General features: G+C 43.4%; 2 protein-coding genes and 1 pseudogene across 3 annotated transcripts in view; 2 read left to right on the top strand and 1 right to left on the bottom strand.

Annotated features, from left to right (window-relative positions):
- Window positions 1–2,465: 2,465 nt before the first annotated feature.
- Window positions 2,466–3,126, top strand: LOC121024719 (peptidyl-prolyl cis-trans isomerase A-like; annotated as a pseudogene).
- Window positions 3,127–7,995: 4,869 nt separating this feature from the next.
- On the top strand, window positions 7,996–13,020 carry TSR2 (TSR2 ribosome maturation factor). Its single transcript, XM_040466918.1, has 5 exons — window positions 7,996–8,130; window positions 8,293–8,383; window positions 11,129–11,220; window positions 11,776–11,946; window positions 12,169–13,020. Exons 1-5 carry the CDS (start codon window positions 8,047–8,049, stop codon window positions 12,301–12,303), a joined length of 573 nt encoding a protein of 190 aa, XP_040322852.1. The 5' UTR covers window positions 7,996–8,046; the 3' UTR covers window positions 12,304–13,020.
- A 150-nt stretch (window positions 13,021–13,170) lies between these two features.
- The window catches only part of FGD1 (FYVE, RhoGEF and PH domain containing 1), a 41,972-nt gene continuing 29,077 nt past the window's right edge, over window positions 13,171–26,065 (bottom strand). Inside the window, exons 9-18 of one of the 2 annotated variants that reach the window (XM_040466916.1) lie at window positions 22,676–22,734; window positions 22,393–22,539; window positions 21,945–22,037; window positions 21,702–21,781; window positions 17,301–17,331; window positions 16,693–16,794; window positions 16,198–16,323; window positions 15,859–16,020; window positions 14,641–14,784; window positions 13,171–14,097 (exon numbers count right to left, since the gene is read on the bottom strand). In XM_040466916.1, the coding sequence (XP_040322850.1) occupies window positions 13,792–14,097; window positions 14,641–14,784; window positions 15,859–16,020; window positions 16,198–16,323; window positions 16,693–16,794; window positions 17,301–17,331; window positions 21,702–21,781; window positions 21,945–22,037; window positions 22,393–22,539; window positions 22,676–22,734 (1,250 nt within the window). In that variant the 3' untranslated portion in view covers window positions 13,171–13,791. The remainder of the gene's footprint in view (window positions 14,098–14,640; window positions 14,785–15,858; window positions 16,021–16,197; window positions 16,324–16,692; window positions 16,795–17,300; window positions 17,332–21,701; window positions 21,782–21,944; window positions 22,038–22,392; window positions 22,540–22,675; window positions 22,735–26,065) is intronic. The other variant, XM_040466917.1, reaches the window with a different exon arrangement.

Raw genomic sequence — 26,065 nt, 5'->3', positions numbered from 1 at the left:
TCAACATGTCAATCTGGTCCTCTTCATCTGAAAGCTTAAACTAGTCTGAAATGTTCGCTCTAGAATAGCGTCTAGACTAGGAGTAGGCCAAGTGTCATGCATAGAATTTGAGTGTGTATTTATTTATTTATTTATTTGTTTTTATTGGGCAATTTTTTTTCAATATATGAAGTTTATTGTCAAATTGGTTTCCATACAACCCCCAGTGCTCATCCCAAAATGTGCCTTCCTCAATACCCATCACCCCCCCAGGCCCCCCCCCCCCCCCCCCCCAACCCTCAGTTTGTTCTCAGTTTTTAACAGTCTCTTATGCTTTGGCTCTCTTCCACTCTAACCTCTTTTTTTTTCTTCCCCTCCCCCATGGGTTTCTGTTAAGTTTCTCAGGATCCACATAAGAGTGAAACCATATGTTATCTGTCTTTCTCTGTATGGCTTATTTCACTTAGCATAACACTCTCCAGTTCCATCCATGTTGCTACAGAGGGCCATATTTCATTCTTTCTCATTGCCACGTAGTACTCCATTGTGTATATAAACCACAATTTCTTTATCCATCCATCAGTTGATGGACATTTCGGCTCTTTCCATAATTTGGCTATTGTTGAGAGTGCTGCTATAAACATTGGGATACAAGTGCTCCTATGCATCAGTACTCCTGTATCCCTTGGGTAAATTCCTAGCAGTGCTATTGCTGGGTCATAGGGTAGGTCTATTTTTAATTTTCTGAGGAACCTCCACACTGTTTTCCAGAGTGGCTGCACCAATTTGCATTCCCAACAGTGCAAGAGGGTTCCCGTTTCTCCACATCCTCTCCAGCATCTATAGTCTCCTGATTTGTTCATTTTGGCCATTGAGTGTGTATTTAGATGTGAAAAAATACATCTTATTTTCAGTAACTTCCAATGAAATTAGGCATTTATTTCAATAATAAATGTAAGGTAGTATCTTATTGTGGTTTTGATTTGTATTTCTCTGATGATGAGTGATGTTGAGCATCTTTTCATGAGTCTGTCAGAATGGCTAAAATTAACAGCTCAGGAAACAGCAGATGTTGTCAAGAATGCAGAGAATGGGGAACCCTTTTGCACTGTTGGTGGAATGCATACTGGTGCAGCCACTCTGGAAAACAGTATGGAGTTTCCTCAAAAAATTAAAACTAGAACTATCCTATGACCCTGGAATTGCACTACTAGGTATTTATCCAAAAGATGCAAAAATGCCGATTCAAAAGGGCACATTCACCCCAATGTTTACAGCAGCACTATTGAAAATAGTCAAATTATTGGGAAAGAGCCCAAATGTCCATCAACTGATGAATGGACAAAGAAAATGCAATATATATACATATATATGTGTGTATATATATATATATATATATATATATACACACATACATACACAATGGAATATTACTCAGCAATCAAAAGGAATGAAATCTTGCCATTTGCAGCAGTGTGGATGGAACTAGGGTGTGTTATGCTAAGCGAAATAAGTCAGAGAAAGACAAGTATCATGATTTCACTCACATGTGGAATTTAAGAAACACAATAGATGACATAGGGGAAAGGAAGGAAAAATAAGAAAAACAGAGAGAGAGGAAAACCATAAGAGAATCTTAAATACAGAGAACAAATGGAGGGTTGCTGGGGGGATGTTGGGATTAAGGAGGACACTTGTTAGGATGAGCACTGAGTGTTATATGTAAGCGATGAATCACTGGGTTCTACTTCTGAAACCAATACTACACTGGATGTTAACTATTTGAATTTAAATTAAAAAAATAATAAATGTAGGCACCCAAGCACAGTGGTATTAGCAGTACCTGCGACTTTGTCACCAATAGACAGATATTTTTCATGGCAGATCTCTTAAAATATTGTTTACAATCATCATTAATTTGAAATCACAGTAGGTTTTTGTAATGTTTTGATAACTATATTTTAATATAATTGGTTTCCTTTATAATCCTAGATTTTATTTTATGCATTTAAAAACATTAATCTGGGAAAGGATATATTGACTTCACCAGATTGTCAGATGGGCTCCAGGCACAGAAAAAGTGATCTGTCACTTATTATACTCAATTTTGGACTTCAGTCTCAAGGCTAAATCTCAGGGTTCATTTAGAGGTCTTGGTTTGTTGGACTCCAGACTGGGGTTCCAAATGTGGGGATTTCTAGAAGACCTACTGTGATATTGTCATTTTTTATAAGAAATATATATTTGGTCCTTGACCCTGTTCCTGGCACAGAACTCCTAAAATCTTTGTAATTTCCTAAGTGATTAGAATGGTAAAAGGTATCTTTTGCTATGTTAGTGAGGTGACTTTTGGAAAGCCCCTAGGTAACAAAGGATGGGGGCTGGTTGTCTGTAGAGCCAAACCTGCGATTGGAAGGTTCTGACTTTCAATCCACCCCTTGACCTCCTGGGAGGAGAGAGGGGCTGGAGGTTGTGTTCAATCACCAATGGTATTGCAGACGCTGCTGCTTCCCCAGAGATACCTACACCACCCATCCATTGTCAACCCCACCATGTTCTTTGACATTGTCATGGATGGTGCGCCCTTGGGCCCTGTTTCCTTCAGGGTAAGGGACCTGGAAACCAAGACGTGACATAAAGCTGTTTTAACAGATGGGAGCTGTTTGTAGACAAAGTTCCAAAGACAGCAGAACACTTTCATGCTCTGAGCACTGGGGAGAAAATATTTGGTTATGAAGCTTCCTGCTTTTACAGGATTATTCCAGGATTTATGTGCCAGGGTAGCAACTTCACACACCATAATGACACTGGTGGCAAGTCTATCTATGGGGAGAAATTTGATGATGAGAATTTCATCCTGAATCATACAGGTCCTGGCACCTTGTCCATGGCAAATGTTGGACCCAACATGAACGGTTCCTAGTTTTCATCTGCATGGCCAAGACTGACTGGCTGGATGGCAAGCATGTGGTCTTTGGCAAGGTGAAAGAGGGCATGAATATTCTAGAGCCATGGAGCACTTGGGGTCCAGGAATGGCAAGACCAGCAAGAAGATCACCATTGCTGACTGTGGACAAATCTAATAAATTTGACCTGTGTTTTATCTTAACTACCAAACCATTCCTTTTATAGCTCAGGAGAGCACACTTTCACGCCCATCTGCTCGAAATATCCTATAACCTTTGTGCTCTTACTGTAGCTCTATGGGTTCCATATTCGCCTTACTCCCCTCCAAGTCTAGCTGGATTGCAGAGTTAAGTTTATGATTGTGAAATAAAAACTAAACAACAAAAAATCACCAATTTCCAATGAGCTAATCAATCATGCTTATGTAATGAAGCCTCCATTAAAAACCCTGTTGGAGAGCTTCTGGGTTGATGATCACATGGAGATTCACAGAGAGCATAGAAGCTCCTTGCTCCTTCCCACACACCTTGCACTATGCAACTCTTCCACCTGGCTGTTCCTGAATTATATCCTTTTATAACAAACTGATAATTTAAACTTAAAAAAATTATTTTATTTTATTATTTTATTTTATTATTATTATTTTTAAAAATATTTATTTATTTTTGGGAGAGCAGAGAGCGGGGGAGGGACAGAGAGATCGGGAGACACAGAATCCAAAGCAGGCTCCAGGGTCTGAGCTGTCAGCACAGAACCCAATGTGGGGCTGGAACTCACAAACAGTGAGATCATGACCTGAGCTGAAGTTGGATGATCAACTGACTGAGCCCCTATTTTATTATTTTTGAGAGAGAGAAAGAGAGAGAGAGCGCGTGCATGAGTGAACAAGGGGCAGAGAGAGAGAGAAAATTCCACGAGGGGCAGAGAGAGGAGAGAGAGGGAGAGAGAATCTTGAAGTGGGGCTCGCGTTCACTTGAAGTGGGGCTTGAGCTCACCTGATGTGGGGCTCAAACTCACGAACTGTGGGACCATGACCTGAGCTGAAATTGGACCTTTAACCGACTGAGCCACCCAGGTGCCCAAATCTAAACTTTTTGTAAAGGTTATTTATTTATTTACTTTTAAGTAATATTTACACCCAGTGTGGGGCTCCAACTCATGACCCCGAGATCAAGAGTTGCATGCTCTTTGGACTGAGACAGCCAGGTGTCCCTAAACTGATAATCTAGTAAGTAAAATGTTCCTCTGAGTTCTGTGAGATGCTCTAGCAAAGTAATTGAACCTGAGGAGGGGGTTGTACCCTCCTGTATAAAGCCATTTGGTCAGAAGTACTGGTGACAATCTGGACTTGTGATTGGCATAAGACATGGCGGGGGCAGTTTTGTAAGACTGAACCCTTAACCTGTGGGATCAGAGGGTATTTCCAGGTAGGTAGTATAAGAAGTGAGTTGAATTGGAGGACACACAGCTGATGTCAGAGAATTGCTTGGTGGTGTGGGAAAAAAACCCACAACACACAGGAAGTGATGACCAGAATCTTAACTACTCTCTCCATGTACAGTTGAGGCCTTAGACCCTGGAAACTCATGCAGAGGTGCTTAATCTCAGTATCTTCATTTGGGCTTCTTTGAACTCAGTTTAAGTTGTTGAGTCTGTTGGAATGAGTTTCTGTAGCTCCATAGGAGCTTTCACCTCCTAAAGTTATCAGTTTGGGAATGCTCGTGGTTATCATTACACATCATGTTGTTTCCTGCCTCTGTGTCTTTGTATATACATTCTTTCCTCAGCATGAAAGTCTCCTTCTTCTTCTCCTCCTCCCCCTCCTCCCCCTCCTCTTTCTTCTTCTTCTTCTTCTTCTTCTTCTTCTTCTTCTTCTTCTTCCTCCTCCTCCTCCTCCTCCTCCTCCTCCTCCTTTGGTAACACATTTCACAATCTCATGCACACAAATACCGCATCACCTGACAAAATTCCATTTAAACTCTTAAGAATTAGCTCAAGCATCATCTCTGACAGCTTGATCCCTGAAGCTGGGTCAGGGGCCCCCTCTGCTGGACTCTCATGAGCCTCTGTGCTCCCTTCTCTAACATTGCAGAGATGGATTTATCATAGAACTAACAAAACTTAAGCCTCAGCATCCCATACTTCGACAGGTCACTTCTGAGTCTAGTTATTGAGCATTGTCAATTTGAGGAGATTTGAAGATTTATCACTACACAAGAACAGTTAGAATATCCTGAAATTTTACAGCTCACATGTAAAAGAAACTAGATAGAGGTTTCTATCTGACAACAATCTGAAAATTTACATTACTAATAAGTTGTGAAGTTGAAACTTTTCCAAACTACCAATAACAACATTTTTTTCATCAACTGAATGACATTGAATTCAACTGAATTTTTTGTTTTTTCTCTAGAAAATGTTATTATAAAATAAATCATATTTATTTAGAAGAGGATATCAAGGAGCCTGTAGTGAAAGACAATTAGTGTAGAGGTGAATCAGACAATTATTAAACTTTTTTTTTTATCTTTTTGGATTTGAGGGTGTTTATGGTATTTGTCAGTTTTAAAGTTTTTTTTTGCGATTTGGGGGGCACCTGGATGATTCAATCAGTTGAGCATCCAGCTCTTGATTTTGGCTCAGGTCATGATCCCAGGGTTGTGGGAGTGTGGAGCCTGCTTGGGATTCTCTCTCTCTCTTTCTTTCTTTCTCTCTTTCTCTCTCTCTCTCTTCCCTCATCTCTCTAAAAAATAGTGTAATTTGCAAAATTTGTGGTTTCTTTTATAATACAAAGCAATGCTTTCATACCTAATTTGTACTATTTCTCTTAAAGAGTTTGTGAAATTCTATCTGCTACAGGCCCTTCAAAACCTAGATTAACCCAGAGTACTGATCATTATCTGGGGTCCTTGGTCAATCTTGCACGACAGACTGTAAACTCCTTAGGCATCTGATCAAACCCCATGACTCAGTAGCAGTCAGCACAGGGCCAGGCACAGAAGTGTCATTGCTGTTTGTTTACATGGTCTAGTCCAAAGTTTGCAACCCTTACTGTGAGAGGGAATCATCTATACTACTTTATTTTTTTAAGTTTATTTATTTTGAGAGAGACAGAGATAGTGTGAGTAGAAGAGGGGCAGAGAGAGAGAGAGAGGGAGAGAGAGAGAATCCCAAGAAGGCTCCACGCTGTCAGAGCAGAGCCTGATGTGGGGCTCGAACTCATGAAACTGTGAGAGCATGACATGAGCTGAAACCAAGAATTGGATGCTCAACTGATTGAGCCACCCAGGTGCCCCTATACTACTTCTCTAAAAACAGCTTTATTGAGATATTATTTATATATCATAAGTTTCACCCATTTAAAGTGTAAAATTCAATGGCTTTTTTAGTATATTTACAGCATTGTGCAACTGTATTAGTTTGCTAGGGCCGCCATAATGAAATACCAGAGACTGATGGCTTTAACAACAAAAATTTATTTTCTCAAAATTCTAGTTCAAGATGTCAGCAGATTTGGTTTCTTCTGAGGCCTTTGTCTTTGGCTTGCAGATATCTACCTTCTGTGTTCACATAGTCATATCTCTGTGCATCTTTGTCTCCCTCCATGCCCTAATTTCCTCTTCTTTTTAAAAAATTTTAGATGTTTATTTATTTTTAAGAGACAGAGAGAGACAAAGTGCAAGTGGAGGAGGAGCAGAGAGAGAGGGAGACACAGAATCCAAAGCAGGCTCCAGGCTCCAAGCTGTCAGCTGTCAGCTGTCAGCTGTCTCTCTTTAGTCAATCTACCTAAACATTTGTCAATTTTGTTGATCTTTTCAAATGACTGACTTTTGTTTCACTGATTTTCTCTATTGTTTTTCTATTTTCGATTCCATGTGTCTTCTGTCCAGTCTTTGTTATTTCCTTCCTTCTGCTTGCTTTGGGATTACTTCTTTTTCCAGTTTCCTAAAATGAAAAGTTAGGTTATTAACTTGAATTTTTTTAAGATTTATTTATTTATTTATTTTGAGAGAGAGAGAGAGAGAGCATGAGCAGGGGATGGGCAGCCAGAGGGGGAGAGAGAGAGAGAATCTCAAGCAGTCTCCGCGCCAGCAGCACAGAGCCCGATGTGCGGCTGGATCCCATTAACTGTAGATCATTATCTCAGCTGAAATCAGGAGTTGGACACTTAACCAACTGAGCCACCCAGGTGCCCCATTGAGATCTTTTTTTTAAAGTTTACTTATTAATTTTGAGAGAGAGAGAGAGAGAGAGAGAGAGAGAGAGAGAAAGTGAGCACAGGGGAGGGGGAGAGAGAGGGAGGGAGAGAGAGAATCCCAAGCAGTCTCCATGCTTTCAGTGCAGAGCCTGATGTGGGGCTCTTGAACTCATGAACCATGAGATCATGACCTGAATCAAAATCAAGAGCTGCTTGCTTAACTGACTGAGTCACCCAGGACCCTAGATCCTTCTTTTATAATATTGGTGTCTATAGCTATAAAATTCCCTTTAAGCATTGCTTTAGCTGCATTTAATAAATTTTGGTGTGCTGTGTTCTTGTTTTCATTCATTTCAAGATGTTTTCTAATTTCCCTCATAATTTTTTTCTTTGACCCATTTGTTATTTAGAAGTGTGTTAATCTCCACCTATTTGTGAATTTCACAAATTTCTTCGTCACTTATTTCTAATTTCACTCCATTGTGGTGGGAGGACAAACTTTGCATGATTTCAATCCTTTTAAGTCTATTGAGGCCTGCTTTATGACTTAGCATATGGTGTGTCCTCGAGAATGTTCCATGTGCACTTCTGAAAAATGCATATTCTGCTGTTGTTGAGTGTTTTTTTGTTTTGTTTTGTTTTACACAGATTTCAAGGCTATGCTCTCTGAGGTTGATTCCTCTGTACCAAAGCCTGCAATCCGTATCTTTAAAAAGTTCCCCACGTCTTTCAAGAACCCATGGCCCTTCTCGTCCTCCACTCCTGGCTTCCTATGATTTATTACATATGAGTAACTGCAGTGGTGTCATCCATTGTTCTGAAAGCCTTTTCTATTGCTCTGGTCTTGCTGCCAAGTCAGCGAAAGGCAAATCTGCGTTCTCCGACTCGGCTTTCAGCTCCTTCGGCCTGGGCCCTACTGCGCAGCGATTGGGTCTTCTGGGTATCACGTGGTCTGAAGCCTGATGATGGCCGGAGCAGGGGAAGATTCTCGAGCACTTTTCGGGGCTGGCGTCCGCGCGGCGCTGGAGGCCTGGCCGGCTTTGCAGGTATGTGGGGCCGTGGCTGGGATAAAGTTTAGGGTCTGGGGCAGATCAAGAGTTGGCTGGACAGTGCGCCTGAGGCTCCACTGGGCCGCATAAGCGGCCAGCCCTACGCCACCCCAGGCCGGCTTCCAGGTTGACATAGTGGGCTTGGGCCTGTGTTCGCAGATCGCCGTGGAGAATGGCTTCGGGGGCGTGCACAGCCAGGAGAAGGCCGAGTGGCTGGGGGGTGCAGTGGAGGAGTACTTCTTCCGCAACGGTGAGTGAATGTGAGCCGCTGCGACTTGTTTGTGGGGGGCGTGGGGAGGAGGAGGCGGGTCCTGGAGAGGCCGCATCACTTCCTCTTGAACAGTTGTGGGATGGTACCAAAGGTCGAGGTGGATTGAATACAGGCTTTGGAGACAGAATCTTGAGTTGAGATGCCTTACGGGCTGTGCCGTTGACCCGTGGTATCACTCTGGACAAGTTGTTTTACTTGAGACTCAGTTTCCTAATTCCTAAAATGAGTATAAAAGTATCCACTCCAGCGCTATCCAATAAAAATACAGTGTGAATCACATGTCATTTAAGATTTTCCGGCAGCCACTGTAACAAAGTGAAAAGAAGCAGATGAAGTTAATGTTACTGAATTCTATATATCCGAAATATTTCAACGTGTCATCAGTATAAAACATTATTAATGAGGTATTTTACATCCCCTTTTAGTATTAAGTTTTCAAAATCTGGTAGGTATTTTACACTTTTAGCACATCTCAACTTGTGTTGAGTTTCACATTTCAAGTGCTCAGTAGGTATATTTGGTTATTTGGACAGCAAAGATCTACCTTTGATGGGTCTTGAATTGAAGGTCATGTAAAAATAAGGGACTCTGTAGAGGGCCTTTTGCACATTAGGATTTTTACAAAATTCTTTATTCAGGTTTTTCATCTTGGAGATGACATCAGGCAGAGTCCTCTCAAGAAAGTTTACCATCTAGTAATAGATCCATTTAAGTAAACAGGCATTTATACACAGGGTGATGTTCTAATAAAGAGGAGCTCAGGGTGCTTGGGTAGCATGAGACTGAGGAGGAGGCTTTTTTTGGAGATTGTTAGGGGAGGTAGTGATTGGGCTGAGTCTTAAAGGGATGAACCGGAGTTAACTAGGTGGGGGAGGCAAAGAGAGCAACACACAAATAAGTGTGTGGTATGAGAAGATTATATATTTGGGAAGTGGCAGGGAGCTCAGTATTAGAGTAAGAGTGTGTGTGCACTTGTGGGTATAAGAAGGGGAGGAGTGGTAGAGAATGAAGCAAGGGGGTTGGGCAGCCCCAGGGAAAGGATAAGACGTGGAAGACCCTACATTCCTTTGGTTTTGTGTGTTAGGCCAGTGTTTGCCAGAATGCATGCTATGGAAGAATAGTTCCATTACATGTTCAGTGAAGAAAAAGCTTTTCCAGTCAAATTATGTGAGAAAAGCTCTTTTCTTCAGCTCCTCTTTAGGAGTTACAATAATCATTAACGTAATAAAGGCTTGGATAAAGATAAGAACCACAAAAAAAAGCTTGTTTACCTTATTTCCCCGTTAGCTTTCTATGGGTAGCTTTCTTTAAAAACCAGCAGGACAGTCACTTCTCAGAAGCAGGATATGAAACACTGAAGTAGGTGATAAAAATTCATGGGAAGTTTCTAAGGTGAGTAATAGGATTTGTTGGCTGGAAAGTTCAGAAAATAATCAGTGTGGAGCATGGACTAGAGAGGGAAAGACTGATGAGAAGGTTATTTCTGTCTAGAAAATGATGAGGTCTGAGCCAGGGCAGGGGCAATAGTAACGGAAAAGAAGGGGTGGATTAGGGCCTTGGAGATTGTTTGAGTGTGGAGAGGGAGAGAAAAGGAGGCAGGTTTCTGGTTTGAGTCGCTGGGTGGATTAGGTGCCTTTCATGGAATAGAGGAACCTTGGAGGATAAGAAGTAGGTTTGGAGGGTAAGGTGATGAGTCTGGCTTTGGATATGGAGGGCCTGAGGCATCTGTAAAACAAGTAGAGAGAAAGCTTTGGGGGATATTAGATTAGAGTGGTAGGAAAAGTCAAGGGAGTGAATGAACTCTGCCAGAGGAAAGAGAGAGTGAGGAGCTTTGTGGAAGACTCTTGAATAGTTCTCTAATTCCGAAAAAGAAGAGCATGGGCTCCAAAGGTAACTGAAGCCTAGAGGGGAGGGATTAGCCAAAATCACACAGTAGGATGTTGATGTGAAGGCTGTGATGATTTCATCATTGGAAGTACTTAACATCCATTTCCTCTTACTATCCCCTTGGTCTGTGGCCCTCACTGTCAGTGGAACCACAGTTGTGAAGGCTCTCTATATTTTGAAAACTTCAGCCCTTGAGTGATGGAAATTAACATGTATTATCGGTCTCCCATATGCTAGGCATTATTTAGGTGACTCCTCGTAACACACCTCTAAGAAGGCCACTATTTGCCCCACTTTGTAGATGAGAAGACAGAGGTACAGAGACTAGTAACTTGCTTAAGATCACAGAGAGGAGGCCTGTTAAAATAGGTCAGATGAAAGAGGGTCAGTGTGGTTGGGATGCTGTTTGGTAGGACGCAGGAGTTTGGAAATTAGGTATTTATATTTAGTGTTTGTTTTTAAAATTTTTTAGTGTTTATTTTTAAGAGACAGACAGAGATAGAGCATGAGCAGGGGAGGAGCAGAGGGAGAGGGAGACACAGAATCCAAAGCAGGCTCCAGGCTCTGAGCTGTCAGCACAGAGCCCAACGAGGGGCTCAAACTCAACAGACCTGCTATCATGACCTGAGCCGAAGTTGGACCAACTGAGCCACCCAGGCGCCCCTGGTGGTTGTTTTAAATCATGTTAAAACTTGGAGTACAGAGCACTTCAGTGAATAAAAGTCTCACTGTTTGGACCTTTACCCACCAATCAGATATGGACCTAAGAAGTAGGTATTGAATAGTAGTGGGCAGGAGTGATTGATTCAGTTGGCTGGTCTTTCCTTTCCTACTCAGCTGACTTGGAGCTAGATGAGGTGGAAGACTTCCTCGGGGAGCTCATGACAAACGAATTTGATACCGTTGTGGAGGATGGGAGTCTGCCCCAGGTGAGCATATCATGGACACAACTACCATTTTCCTACCTGGTCTTTCTTCTCCCTGTTTTTAGGCCAAGACTCTTGGCTCTAACCAATACTTTCTGGAGTCCTGAAGAAGAACCTTCTGTGACTCCCTTTTGCCTAAAGGAAAAAGTCTAGTCTTTCATGTCTTTCCAAACACTGCCCCTTCTCTTTTATTTCTCTCCGTACATCATTATCATCCAGGTATGTTCTTCACCCCCATCCCAAGGGCAAGTCAGGCCAGGTATATTTCCACCCCTTCATTACTGCCCATCAATTCCTGCTGGGATGGACTTCCCTTTTACCTCTCCCATCTTTCAAACCCAGTTCTAGTATCTTCCTTGCTAGAAAGCCTTCCTTCCATTATTCAGGCCCTTACCTGAGCCCTTCATATATGGTTCCTTCATTAGTGAACTCCTGGGGGAAGAATGCCCTGTTCTTTTCTGGAAAATTCCAAGCCCCTCCCTACTCTTGTTGCAAACACGGGCTGGTTGTATTGTAGGTTCTTTAAAAATCCAAGCTGATTGAATGTTTTCTTGGTAGGTGAGCCAGCAGCTACAGACCATGTTCCACCACTTCCAGAGGGGTGATGGGGCTGCTCTGAAGGAGATGGCCTCCCACATCACCCAAAGAAAGTTCAAGGTCAGAGCCACTGCAGTTACAACAGCCAGAGTGACGGATGAGGATGACGCGGACAGCGTGGAGGAGATGGAGGTGAAGGGGGTGCCCTTTGGGTTGGGAGATGTGATGTCTTTAGTTTTCTGGGAAATCAGTTAGTTTCACAGGAAAATGATGGGGGTGGGGTTGTATTATCCAGAGAGGCCAGGGAACTTTCCTAAGGTCACACAGCCAATCCTGGCAAAGTTGGGAGAGCCTGGGTCTCCAGTGGCCACAGCCAGGAGGTGTATTTAGCTCTCTCCTATATTTCTCCTCCAGGTCACAGCTATGAATGATGGGGCAGCTACAGATGGGGTTTGCCTCCAGCCTGAATCCTCTGGTCCAGACTCCCAGACTATTAAAGAAGAGGATATAGTGGAGGATGGCTGGACCATTGTCCGGAGAAAGAAATGAGTAGGGCTGGAAATGGTTTGGGCCCTTGCTTGCTAGTTGTTTTGACACTTGTTTGTAGGGGTTTGGGGGAGGGTTGTGGACTTCTGGACTGGTTGCCCCATCTCCACCCTCTCCCAGTTCCCCTGTCCAGTTTCCTCTAGTGGAAGAAGAGCTTTAGGGTCCTTGCTCTTGAGGTAGTGGGACCTGGTTCATCACACTCCCTTGGGCCTTAAGTTACTGGCTGCACGATGAGGCCTGGTTTGCTAGCACATTCTTGGGTACAGTCAGTATGAAGAGGGAGGGATGAGTGGGTGTGGGTGTTACTGGAGGAGAAACTAAATACTGGTTGACAATAGCCAGGTGGATTTGTGAAGGAGAGGACCAGTACTCCTGCTGGGTCAGGAGTGGTGAGATAAATGTGCAGACCAGAAGCGAGATGAGGTGAAGACGTGAACGAAAATAGCTATGGTACTTCTCCCTCTTTTCCCTCTGTTCCCCACCCCCATAACACAGAACAATTCTGTACCCCTGCCCAGAAATTGGAACCTCCCAGGAACACTCCCTTCCTGCAGCCCAGCCTCCAGCCCTGGGTTCCTTCAGGAAGTCTAAGATTTGGGGTAGGTGGTGAGTTTGGGGGACCTGGGCTTTGTTTTCTGTCTCCTCCAGCCTCTTTCCATACTCTTCTCCAAGTCCAGAGATGAGGCTTAAAACCTCAATAAATAGTACCTTATTGTTTAATCTGTGGCTTGACCTGTGAATAGCCTTGGAATCAGCCTTATGGGAGCTGGGCCTCAAAGCTCAGCAAGGGAGAGGTTTCTGGGCCCACCCTAGCAGCCTGTTACTTTGAACAAACAGTTGGACAAATGGAGCACAGCAGCACTCTGAAAGTTTCCGTAAGCCCGAAATAAACTGTATTTTTTTAAAAAAACAAAACAAAGAGTATCCATTGTTCTCCCCCCATTCCCGTCCTGCCCTGTGGCCCTGCCATGGGTCTGGACGATAAAATACTGGGTAGCCTTGGGGCCGGGTAGAAGCTGTAAGCCATGGGAAAGGCAGGAGGGGTCTTGTCACCACCCCATGTAACATATGTGTGAAGATACTAGCTGAGGGGGCACGGGTGGGCCAGGGCCGTGGGGTCAGTGGCAGAGCTGGCACTTGAATCCAGATCTCCTGCCTTCAGTGCTTTGGGGGGAATTGGGTGGAGGCAGGATCTGTAGGGTGTTGAGGGGATGAGGGAAAAACGGCGTAATTCAAGGGGGTCTAGCAACAGCTCCCACCCTCCCTGGGGACAGGGATTTAAAAAAAATTAACATCACTGTAGGAATTATTTTTTAAAAGCCCATGTTTTGTGAAAAGAATTAAAAAACCCAAGACCCAGCACTGGGGATTGAAAGTGCCCGTGATGGGAGTTCAAGTATTGACTGAGCTGGGAGGGAGGGGCCTGGGGCCCCCAACTGGACATGGGCAGTTAGAGTGTGGGGGAGGGGGCCCCAGTTCCCCCCAAACCCTCTAGGTCTTGTCTCGGGTCTGGGGAGCTTCAGAGGGTTCAGCAGTGGCTCCTGAAGCTGCCACCGGTGCCTCCTCCATCTCCTTGTCCTCAGACAGTGTGGGCCCTGGGCAGAACGTGTCCCCACGGCCTGCCCGACCAAGCACTGCCATCCAGCGCCGCTGCAGCTCCTCTGTCTCAGGGCTGAAGTACCAGCTGAGGTGGCTCTGGGTGATCTTGAAGACGTGCCTTCGGTCAGGCCGCTCCCCTGCCTCAGGAGGCCCCACCTCAAAGCCAATGAGGGGCAAGCTGCGCTGGGCTTTCACATCCTAGGGAACAGGACAGAGCTGAGATCACCTTGGGGCTGGGCTTCTCACTAGTTTTGTATCTGCTGAACCCCTCTTTTCCTTCCCCTGCTCAGGAACCTTCATGGCTCCAATGACAGCAACAGAAAAATGTCAACTGAGGCTAGCATGCAGGCTGGATCAAATACCTGTTTCCTCCCACAACCAAAACCAGCTGGGGTAGTCTCTTTGGCATATACCAGATAATGTTTGCAGGCCTTCATCTAGACTATTGCCTCCATCTGCATGTTCTTCCCCATTCCAAACTGGACCTAGAAGTGCCTAGCCTCCACTCTGACTTCCTCCAGGAAGCTAGCCTCGCCACTCACCCCACTTTTCCCTACACATGTTGGCCCACAATCGCTCCTTGTCTCTAGTTGGTCTTTTTCTCACAAGGGTAGGGGTTCTGATTTTCCCTTAGGCTCACCCAATCCCCCAAGGCCAAGGAGAGGTCAAGGACTGAAGGGGAAGAGAAGCATCCTGGTTTTGCCAGGTGGCTGAAAGGACCTGAAGGAATAGGGTGCACACCTGAGGGGCTCCATAGATGTACAGCACCAAGGGTTCGTTCTCAGGGACCACGAACCATGCCTTGTGCCAGCCTTTCCCACCTTTCTCCATGTAGTGTAGGAAGCTGCAGATGACGCTGTTCTCCGCAGCCACTGAGGCCTGTTTCTGTGGCCAGAGACATGGGGGACATCAGTGTTGATAGAAGGCCTGGACTGGCTCCTCATGGCTTTGACACCCCCTCAGCATAGGGACTGATAAAGCTGAAGCTCAGATGGCAGGAGTGTTTTGCCCAGTGCCCCCCACCCCCAGTGAGTTAGAATCGAGATGGAAAGCCAGGCCTTGTCTGCTGAACTCCCACCATGGCTGCTGCCTTTTAACAGTTGGTGGGAGGGAGGGAGGGGTGTACAACTCTCAGCAGGGGCACTAAATGCCAGTCAGGCATTCCTTCTTCCCTCGGTTCATTTATTTCTCAAGTCATTTATGCATTTTCACCTCACCTTTTTTTTTCATCTTTCATCATACATTCATTCCTCACATTTAACAAGAGGCAACTTAGCATTGTGGTGAAGGGGACTGGGGAGCTGGGTAAGGCAGTCTGGCTCAGGATCCCAGCTCTAGATGAAAATGTATCAACTTGGAAGGAGAGCATATAGGCATGTTGTAAGGATTGAGTTAATGCAAAGTGCTTGGAATAGTGCCTAGCATAGAGTAAGCATATGTGTTAAATACCTCAATTTGGTTAAAAAACAAAACCAAAAATGTGTGTATGTGCATGCTACAGCATAACTATTAACAATGGTAATCCAGTGGGTAGAAGGAATATGGTGTTTTTATTATTTTGTTTATATTGTCTAATTTTCTTCAGTGCACATATTCTACTTTATAATAAGAAAAGGTAATTTGTTCATTGAAAAACCATCCTAGCTCTGCCACTCACTGGCTGTGTAACTTGGGCAAATAACTCCCTGGGCCTCGGTTTCCTCATTTGCAACACATGGACAGTAATAGCATGGATAGATTGGTTGCTGTGAGGATTAAATATTTAAAGCACTTAAATAAAAGTTAGTTTTTCATTCATTCTTGCACTCATTTTACTCACTCCAAGCCTGTGTCACTTGCTTAGTGGATGCACAAGGCACCCTGGCATTTCAGAGATGCCTAGGCATCAGTCACACTGGGTGGGTGACTGGAGCCCATGTGGTCCAGTGTGGGGGTGTTAGTCAGGGACCTGGCTCTTACCTCCAGGATGGACCTCCGGCGCTGGGGTGTATGCTGGCTGCAGGCTGGGCTGCTCCCAGGAACCCCATGCAAGGCCACGTAGCAGTCAGTGCACACACGGTTGGAGCGGTTGTTGTCATAGATGAGACGGGCCCGGAACTCGGAGCACTTCCCACAAACCACCTGGGGTGGCAAGTGGGCAAAAACAGCCTGGTTCCCGCAGGTCTTTCCCTTCAGTGTACCAACTCCCACAGTGAACTCATAGCCTCCCCTAACTTGGAAGGTAACCCACTCAGAAGTGGGCCTTTGGACTGTCAGCCTGTCCCCTCCCTAGCTCTGCCCCTGTCTGCCAAAACTCACATGCCCGCAGGCCTTGCAGTGGTGCCTGCGTTTGGTGATGGAATTGAAGGGCTCCTGGCAGCGCATGCACATGGTGACTTCCTTTTCCCGGATGGGTGTAGGTGCCCGCTTCCCAAGATCCACGTTCTGGAGAGAGGGCCAGGTCCCAGGTCAGACACGACTACTCCCCAGCCCAGTCCAGCCAGCCCCTGCCCACTGCCCCAAGGCTTGGATCATCATTGGAGGCAGCAGATACATTCAGAAGACCTGCCTATGAATCCTTGCTTTGCCCCTACCTTACTGTGCTACTGAAGACAAGTCATTTTTACTTTCTGGGCCTAGGTTTTCCCAACGATTTCTCTGTGGCCATACCAACAGAAGATTGTACTTCCGAGGTCATGTACTGCCTCTCTGGTCTTTACTCTCTGGGAAGGGGCAAGGATCATTTCAAGATAAAGTGGGAACTTGGAGGCCTGGAAGGGGTCCCAGTGCAGGGGAAGGGGTGGGGACTCTTACTGGAGAGTTAGGGGGTGTGTCTTCATCTTCCCTGTTTGTTGAGTTCAACAGTTTGAAGGTCTCCAGCGTCTGTTCATGCTTCAAAAGAGTGGAGTTGATGGCCTGTGAAGGAGGTTGTAAAAAATAAGAGGTCAGGTCACCTCACAACCCACGCATTTCCACCCTCACCTTCCTATGACAGCCTGAAATCAGAAAAGTTGGCTTCTAGGTCTACCTCTACCCCTTGCTAGGCACATGACCTTGAGCAAGCCTCAACCCAAATCCAAGTCTCTGTTCTTATATTTATGAAATGGGGGAGGCGATCAGTGGTTGAAAAACCTCAGAAGGTCTTCCCGACCACTGTCTTGGCTTAAGATTTTACAGGGCTTAACTCCTTGGGGTTATACCCTCAGCGGAGCCAGCTTTCTAAAGGAAGAATTTGTGAGTTTACATTTAACCTTTGGACCTCAGTTTGCCTATCTGTAAAACTGGGATGGTAAAATTTGTTGGAAAGCAGGTGTCTAGGCCCATTCTGGTCTGACATGAGTTTTAGGGGAGAATCCTCCAACCCCAAGGAGACCTATTAATATTCCTCCAGCCCCCTACCACAAAGCTTTCTTGGATGTTACCTGGACCCAGTCTTTCTTCTCCTCCTCAGTCCTTGGGGGGAGAAAAGAAAAATGGGTTAGGCAGGCCAACCAAAACCAACTGGAGTGGTAACAAGCAAGTTATTTTGGCGTCAGGCGGATCTGGGTTTGAACCTCTGGTCCTTAACTTTTTGTGTGACCTTAGGTGAGTAATATAGCCTGAGTTTATTTGTTCAACAGTTAACTAATACTTTCCAGACTCTGTGCTAGGAACCTGGGGCTTAGAGAGGACCATACCCTCAAGGAGCTCATGGTCTAGGAGGGGAGATAGGGACGGTACAGGGGGATCAGTACTGTGACAGAGTGAAAATAGGGCTGAGAAGCCCAGAAGAAGAGACCTGCCCCAGCCTGCAATTTGGGTGGGGGCTGTTAAGGAAGGTTTCTTCAAGGAGGTGCTGGGCCTCAGAGGATTAAGGGTGAGGTGTGTGTAACAGTATGGAACATATAAGAAAGCATAAATAGCTCCCTGTTGCTGGAATGACAAGTGTGGGAAAGGAAGGCAATTTGTTTTTCTTTAATCCATTTTCTTTTCCATTTTATGTGGAGATAATTATCAGTCTGGGTTCTCAGCAGTAACTGAGGTGACATGTTAAGTGCCCAGCACAATCCTTGGTCCACTAGCTGCTCAATCAGTGTGAGTTACCCCTTTCTTTCACCTTCCATTCCCACTTTTCCTGTCTGTCCTATAGTCTCCAAGGCTGCTGCTGTGGTGCAGTCCCATAAACTGCTCACTAGGCATAGGACCTGGTTTCTTGGCTGTGTCCTGCCTGGCGTCTTCTAATCCCCTTCCACATGTACACTCCAGACATCAAAAGTACTTTTCTAATATGAAAGTCTGGCTACATCTTTAAAACCACTTCATGAAAAATTAAGGATATGAGTTAATATTTAGCTACAAGAATGTCCATTGCAATGCTATTTATTGTGAAAAATTGGAAGCAGCCTAAGTGTCCAACAACAGGGGATCAGATAAAATAAATGATGGTACATCATTACTGTCAGACAACATAAGTGGTGTAGAAAGCTGTTTATAATATGTTAAGTGAAAACAACATATGTAAAATACACATAGCATTCCATGTTTATTTAAAAACATGACATGAGTGTTTACATTTGTCACAACACACTGATGGCATGCACTTAAGACCTGTGCATTTCACTGTATGAAAATTTGTCCTCAAGAGAAGGAAAGGACATTAAACAAATATTGGACTCTAGTTAATAATATGCATGCCAGGCGGGCCTGGGTGGCTCAGTCGGTTAAGTGTCTGACTTCAGCTCAGGTCATGATCTCACAGTTTGTGAGTTCGAGCCCCATGTCAGGCTCTGTGCTGATAGCTCAGAGCCTGGACCCTGCTTCGGATTCTGTCTCTCCCTCTCTCTGCAACCCTCCCCCCCCCCCCCCTGCTCTGTCTCTCTCTCAAAAATGAACATAAAAAAAAATAACATGCACACCAAAGTCTTCAGGGGTGAGGTGTACTGATGTCTGTAACTTCATTTGAAATGCATGTAAATAAAAATCAGATGGATTGGTGGATGGATAAGAGGATAGATTAGTGGGGCGCCTGGGTGGCTCAGTGGGTTAAGCATCTGACTTTGGCTCAGGTCATGATCTCGCAGTTCATGGGTTCGAGCCCCGTGTCGGGCTCTGTGCTGACAGCTCAGAGCCTGGAGCCTGCTTCGGATTCTGTGTGTGTGTGTCTCTCTCTCTGTTCCTCCCCCGTTCATACTCTGTCTGTCTGTCTCTCTCTCAAAAATAAATAAAGCTTAAAAAAATTAAAAATAAAGAGGATAGATTAGTGATAAAATATATGTAGCACAATGTTAACACTTATAGAATCTATATGGTGGGTTTACAGTTGTTCACTGTATAATTCTTTAAACTTTTCTGTATTTTGGAATATTTTCATAATAAAATATAGAAAGAAAGCATTGTGTGTTTGTGTGTGTACACATACACATACACACATACATGCAAATAGAGGAAAGGACTGTGGTGAAGTATATCATGTCTGTAATTTACTTTAAAATGGTTCAGCAAAGGATTTATATGGCAAAATGTCAATAGTTGTTGACTCTTAAGTCAGTGGTTCCAAACCCAGGTGCACTCATTAAACCACCAAGGGAGCTTTTAAAACTTCTCATGTTCAGGGGCTACCCCCAAATTAAATCAGACTTGAGGGTGGGTCTCAGACATCAGTATTTTTTTTAAGATGTTATTTTTAAGTAATCTCTATATCCAATGTGAGGGTCAAACCTATAACCCCAAGATCAAGAGTCACATGCTTTATTAAGTCAGCAAAGCACCCCTCAGGCATCAGTATTTTTTAAAAGCTCCCCAGCTGATTCCTGTGTTTTCATGGTTGAGCACCAGTTGTCTAAATGGTAGGCATATAGGTGTTTGTTGTATTTCTACTTTTCTGGATATTTGAAATTTTCATTAAGGGGCGCCTGGGTGGCGCAGTCGGTTAAGCGTCCGACTTCAGCCAGGTCACGATCTCGTGGTCCATGAGTTCGAGCCCCGCGTCAGGCTCTGGGCTGATGGCTCGGAGCCTGGAGCCTGTTTCCGATTCTGTGTCTCCCTCTCTCTCTGCCCCTCCCCCGTTCATGCTCTGTCTCTCTCTGTCCCAAAAATAAATAAAAACGTTGAAGAAAAAAAAAATTTTTTTTTTAAATTTTTTTAAGTTCATTTTTTTTATTTTGAGAGAGATAGAGAATGCAAGCTGGGGAGGGGCAGAGAGAGAATCCCAAGCAGGCTCCACACTGCCAGCACAGAGCCCAATGTGGGGATCGAACTCACGAAACTGAGTTCATGACCTCAGCTAAAACCAAGAGTCAGACGCTTAACTGAGCCATCCAAGTGTCCCTCATTTAAAAAAAAAAAAAAAATTTCTTTAGGGGTAGTACAAGCAATTACAAAGCAAACCTTCCATGCCTGCCTTTTGCCACCTAGGAAACCCTACACTGCTTAGTGCTCCTTTCTGGCCCCAGCATCTCTGCAGCAACCTCCCTCCCAACCTCCCAGCAGAAGACATGTCTGAGTCATGTGGCTTGTCACTCAGGCTATGCTGAGCCCTCTGCTGGTTGTACCAATGATTGGCTTAGTTCCTACCAATGATTGGCCAGCTTCCTGGCCTCAGGCTTCTGGATGCTCTCTCAGTCTCCCAGAGCTTCAAAGCCAACACCCATGTCTCATCTTCCAGGAGGATGCCCTCTAGCCATACTCATCTCTCTTTCCTGACTCCATGCAGTCCCAGCAATAAGGGTTCTGACTCTCATTTCTCACTTCCTTGCAGCCTGTCAGAAACAGGTCTTCTATCCATATGCATCCATTCTCTGGCCCTGACCTTGACCTCGATAGTCTATCACTTGGGCCCTCAGAAAGCAGCATGAACTCTATTTCCAGCTCTGTTCCTTTGTAGCTATGAGATCTTGGGAAAGGTACATAACTCTTCTGTGCCTCGGTTTGCTCATCTGTGAAATGGGGTTGATGGCAACAGTAGCTACTTCAAGGGTTGTTTTAAGGATTCAGCTAGTCAATTTAAACATAAATTGTCTAAGTTAAAATTAAAACACTGCATAGCATAAGAGCAAGTCTTCACTAAATGTGAGCTATTATTATAATCAAGTAGAGGACGGATATGAAATCCCCTTTGTTAAATGGCTGGGCATTATTTTTAAATGTTATTTTAAAAAGTTTTATTTTAGAAAATTTCAAGCATACAAAAAAGGATAGCACAAGTTCACTAAATGTATGCCTACTATATAAATGCAAATTTAGAAAATCTTTTGCTATATTTACTTCATATATATATATACACATATAGTTATATATGTATGTGTATATGTGTGTATATGCATATATGTATGTATTTGGGGTTGATAAATCATTTAAAAATAAATTATAGATATCATGATACTAAATCCTCAGCATGCATCACCAAAAATCAAGGCCATTCTCCTATATAACCACTATACCATTATCACACCTGAAAAAGTAATAATTACTCAACAGCTATTGTTCAGTTTACATTTAGATTTTCCCTATTGTCTTGCAAATGTCTTTTAGGGTTTTTCTCAAATTAGGCTCCTACCATGGACCAAGCATTGCATTTGGTTGTTATTTCTCTTAAATATCTGAATCTATAATAAACTGTGTTGTTATTATTCCTATTTGGATTAATATCTCATTGTTCCCTCTCCTCTAACAAAACCCACCAAAAGACCAAGCCTGCATTTTGGGGGAAAGGTGCCCATCCTTCCTCTGAAACAGTCTCTTCCTTGGTTGGAGTTGGGAGGTGGGTAGCCTGGCATTAGGGTACATTGCTTCATATCTGAAGGGAAAGAGGGGGCTGGAGGGAAGGTATAGGTAAGGGCAAGTACCTAGCCTGGAGCTCCAGGGAGCGCTGCTTTCCTGACACCAGGAAGGTCCGAGGCAGATTGAGGTTGGAGCTTTCCTTTAGCTGAATGGAGGGAGAAAGAGGCTTTGTGAGTACTAAGCTCCACAGGGCCCTTACCCTCTGCACACATGCACACAAAGACTCAGGGTCAAAGTCAGAATGACTTCATTCCTTCCAGCACCAAGGCCCCACTCCAGGTCACCATCTCCCACCTCCTGGTGCTCACCTCCATGCCATCTACATCAATGCGTGCCCGCACGCTAAACTTCTGGCCAAGGAGCCGCAGCCTGGGCACGCAGTAAAGGAGGCGGTCGTTGAACTAGGAAGGAAAAGTTTTGGGATGTAAGTGTGGGGGACCCAGGAGAGGTGTGGCCCAGCTCCCTACCCTTATAGGACTCCTGAAGCTTTATTGCTGGGGACTCAAGGCAATAGATGGAGGAAGCACAGCCCAGATTGGGCACAAGGGTCACAAGGAAAGAGCCTAGGCATGGGAGTCACTTCCTAGTTGGGTGACCTTGGGCAAGTTACTTCTAAGTCTTAGTTACATCACCTGTAAAAAGTTCCAAGGGTAGATAGTGAAGATACAATGAAAAATAGAGGACAGAATGGCTCCAGGAAGTACAGACTTGAGTGAATACCAAGTCAATGTGTGCAAGCCCACACCTGGCACTTACTAGTATGAGGTATCGGTCTTGAGTGGTCCCATTCTTTGCCGACAGCTTAAGGATATGGCCTTCTTTTATGAGCTCTTTGGTGGGGCTGACAATGTCTTCCTCACCCCCTAGCAGCTCATATACCTTCAGCAGCTTGTGCATTCGCTCCTGGCAGGAGACAGTAAGCAAAAGGCAGGGTTGGAGTGCTGGCCTTCCCTTACATGTCCACAAGTCACAAGTCCCCCGGACAGAGACGCCACAGGTGGGTGGCCAAGGAAGGACAGGGGCTAGAAGGGCCACTCACCATTTTGCGGATGGCAGCGTTAGAGTGCTCTGCTGCTGTGGCTATCAGCTCCAGAGATTCTGTGGGCAGAGTGGGAGGTCAAATGGGAAACTAGCAGAGAAGAGGCTCTTGGGGGTTTCTTTGCTCCCTGAATACCTCCTCCTGGCCTGACCACATCCTTCCCATCCCAGAAAGCACCAGCCTCAAAGAGGTCTATAGCAACATCACTTAAAATCAGAAAATGCCACAATAGCAGAATCACAGTGCATGGAATAACTGGCAGTGAATAAAATGAAAGCTTAACAGGATTATTTTTGCCATTAAAAATAACAACAATAATAATTACATATGTAACTGGAAAGAAACATATCCATGTTAAACAAATTGTCTCTGGATGGTGGGACTATGGGTGGTTTTATTGTGTTCTTCAGATTTTTCTTTTTTCCATATTTTTGACAAAGAACATGTATTACTTTTATAACCAGGAAAAAGTCATATAAAGAAAGAAAGTGATGAGCCTACTCTTTGTCTCAATAATTCAGATTATAGGAATCTCTACCAAGAAAATACACATTCTAATCAACAAAACTGATAACCCCCTAGCCAGACTCCTCAAAAAGAAGGGGAAAGGACTCAAATAAACAAAATCACAAATGAGAGAGGAGAAATAACAACCAACACCACAGAAATACAAACAATTATAAGAGAATATAATGAAAAACTATATGTCAACAATTTGGACAACCTAGAAGAAATGGATAAATTCCCAGAAACATATAACTTACCAAAAATGAAGGAGGAAGATATAGAAGATATGAACAGACTGATTATTAGCAAGGAAATTGAATTGGTAATCAAAAAGCTCCCAACAAACAAAAGTGCAGGACCATAATGGCTTCATAGGCAAATTCCATCAAACATTTAAAGAAGAGCTAATATCTATTCTTAAACTATTCCAAAAAAAATTGAAGAGGAAGGAAAACTTACAAATTCATTCTATGAGGCCAGCATTACCCTGGTACCAAAACCAGATAAAGACACCACAAAAAAACAGAACTACAGGCCAATGTCTCTGTTGAACATAGATGCAAAACTCCTCAACAAAATACTAGCAAAATGAATCCAAAAATACATTAAAAGAATCATTCACCACAGTCAAGTGGATTTATTTCCGGGATGCAAGGGTGGATCAATATTTGCAAATCAATCAACGTGGTACATTACAGTAACAGGAAACAGGATAAAAAACATCTGATCACTTCAATAGATGCAGAAGAAAAACATTTGACAAAGTACAACATCCATTCTTTTAAAAAAATTTTAATGTTTATTTTTGAGACAGGGTGTGCACGCTCGAGTGGGGGAGGGGAAGAGAGAGGGAGATACAGAATCTGAAGCAGGCACCAGGCTCTGGGCTGTCAGCACAGAGCCCAACATGGGGCTCGAACTCACAAACCATGAGATCATGACCTGAGCCGAGGTTATACGTTTAATTGACTGAGCCACCCAGGTGCCCCCAATATTCATTCTTGATAAAAACCCTCAACAAAGTAGGTTTAGAGGGAACATTACTCAACATAATGAAGACCATCTATGAAAAACCCACAGTAAACATCATACTCCATAAGGAAAAACTGAGAGTGTTTTCCCTAAGGTCAGGAACAAGACAAGGATGCCCACTCTCTTCACTTCTACTCAACATAGTACTGAAGTCCTAGCCACACCAATCATACGACAGAAAGAAATAAAAGGCATTCAAATTGGTAAGGAAGCAATAAACTTTTCACCATTTGCAGATAACATGATACTACATCTAGAAAATGCTAAAGACTCCACCAAAAAAGTACTAGAACTGACAAATCAATAAAGCCACAGGATACAAAATCAATGTATAGAAATCTGTTGCATTTCTATATACTAATAATGAAGAAGCAGAAAGAGAAATTAAGAAAACAATTCCATTTACAATTGCACCAAAAATAATAAAGTACCTAAGAATAAACTTAACCAAAGAAGTGAAAGACCTGTACTCTGAAAACTTTTATAGTATTTTATACACTGATGAAAGAAAGTGAACACAACACAAATAAATGGAAAGACATTCCATGCTCATGAATTGGAAGAACAAATATTGTTTAAATGGCTATACTACCCAAAGCAATCTGTACATTTAATGCAATCCCTATCAAAATACCACCAGCATTTCTCAGAGTTAGAACAAACAATTCTAAATATGTATGGCACCACAAAAGACCCCAAATAGCTAAAGCAATCTTGAAAAAGAAAAACAAAATGGAGGTATCACAATTCCAGACTTCAAATTATATGACCAACCTGTAGTAATCAAAACAATATGGTACTGGCACAAAAATAGACACATAGATCAATGGAACAGAATAGAAAACCCAAAATAAATCCACAACTAAATGGTCAGTTAATCTTTGACCAAAGTAGGAAAGAATATGCAATCGGAAAAAGACAGTCTCTTCAACAAATGGTGTTGGGAAAACTGAACAGCCACATGCAAAAGAATGCAACTGGACAATTTTCTTACACCATACACAAGAATAAGTTCAAAATGGAGTAAAGACTTAATGGGAGACCTGAAACCGTAAAAATCCTGGAAGAGAGCATAGGAAGTAATTTCTCTGACATTGGCCATAGCAACTTCTTACTAGATATGTCTCCTGAGGTAAGGGAAGCAAAAACAAAAATAAACTATTGGGACTACATCAAAACAAAAAGCTTCTACACAGCAAAGGAAACAATCAACAAAACTAAAATACAATTTACTGAATGAAAGAAGATATTTGCAAATTACATCTTTGTAAAAGGGTTAGTATCTAAAATATATAAAGAACTGATACAACTCAATACCTCAAAACCAAATGATCTAATTAAAAAATGGGCAGAAGACATGAACAGACATTTCTCCAAAGAAGATATAAAGATGGCCAATAAACATATGAAAAGATGCTGAAATCACTGATCATCAAGGAAATGCAAATTAAAACCACAATGAGATACCACCTCACACTTTTCCAGAATGACTAAAATCAAAACACAAGAAATTGGTGAGGAGGTAGGAAAAAATAACCCTTGTGCACTGTTGGTGGAAATGCAAACTGGTGCAGCTATTGTGGAAAACAATATGGAGGTTCCTCAAAAAGTTAAAAATAGAACTACTATGATCCAGTAAGTGCACTACTAGGTGCTTACCCAAAAAATACAAAAACACCAATTCAAAGGGATACATGCATGCCAATGTTTATAGCAGCATTATTTACAATAGCCAAATTATGAAGGTGGCCCAAGTGTCCATTAATAAATGAATGGATAAAGATGTGGTATTTATATATAATGGAATATTATTCATCCATAAAAAAGAATGAAATCTTGCCATTTGCAATG

This window comes from Herpailurus yagouaroundi, unplaced genomic scaffold, assembly GCF_014898765.1.
Source record: "Herpailurus yagouaroundi ecotype Mexico unplaced genomic scaffold, PumYag 67005, whole genome shotgun sequence".
Classification (NCBI taxonomy): Eukaryota; Metazoa; Chordata; class Mammalia; order Carnivora; family Felidae; genus Herpailurus; species Herpailurus yagouaroundi.
This window is presented reverse-complemented; position numbering and strand designations above follow the sequence as displayed.

Coding starts and splice junctions, on each gene's coding strand:
- TSR2 (XM_040466918.1), top strand. CDS start 8,047: ATGATGGCCGGAGCAGGGGAAGATTCTCGAGCACTTTTCGGGGCTGGC. Junction 8,131..8,292: donor AGGCCTGGCCGGCTTTGCAG/GTATGTGGGGCC, acceptor CTGTGTTCGCAG/ATCGCCGTGGAGAATGGCTT. Junction 8,384..11,128: donor GGAGTACTTCTTCCGCAACG/GTGAGTGAATGT, acceptor TTTCCTACTCAG/CTGACTTGGAGCTAGATGAG.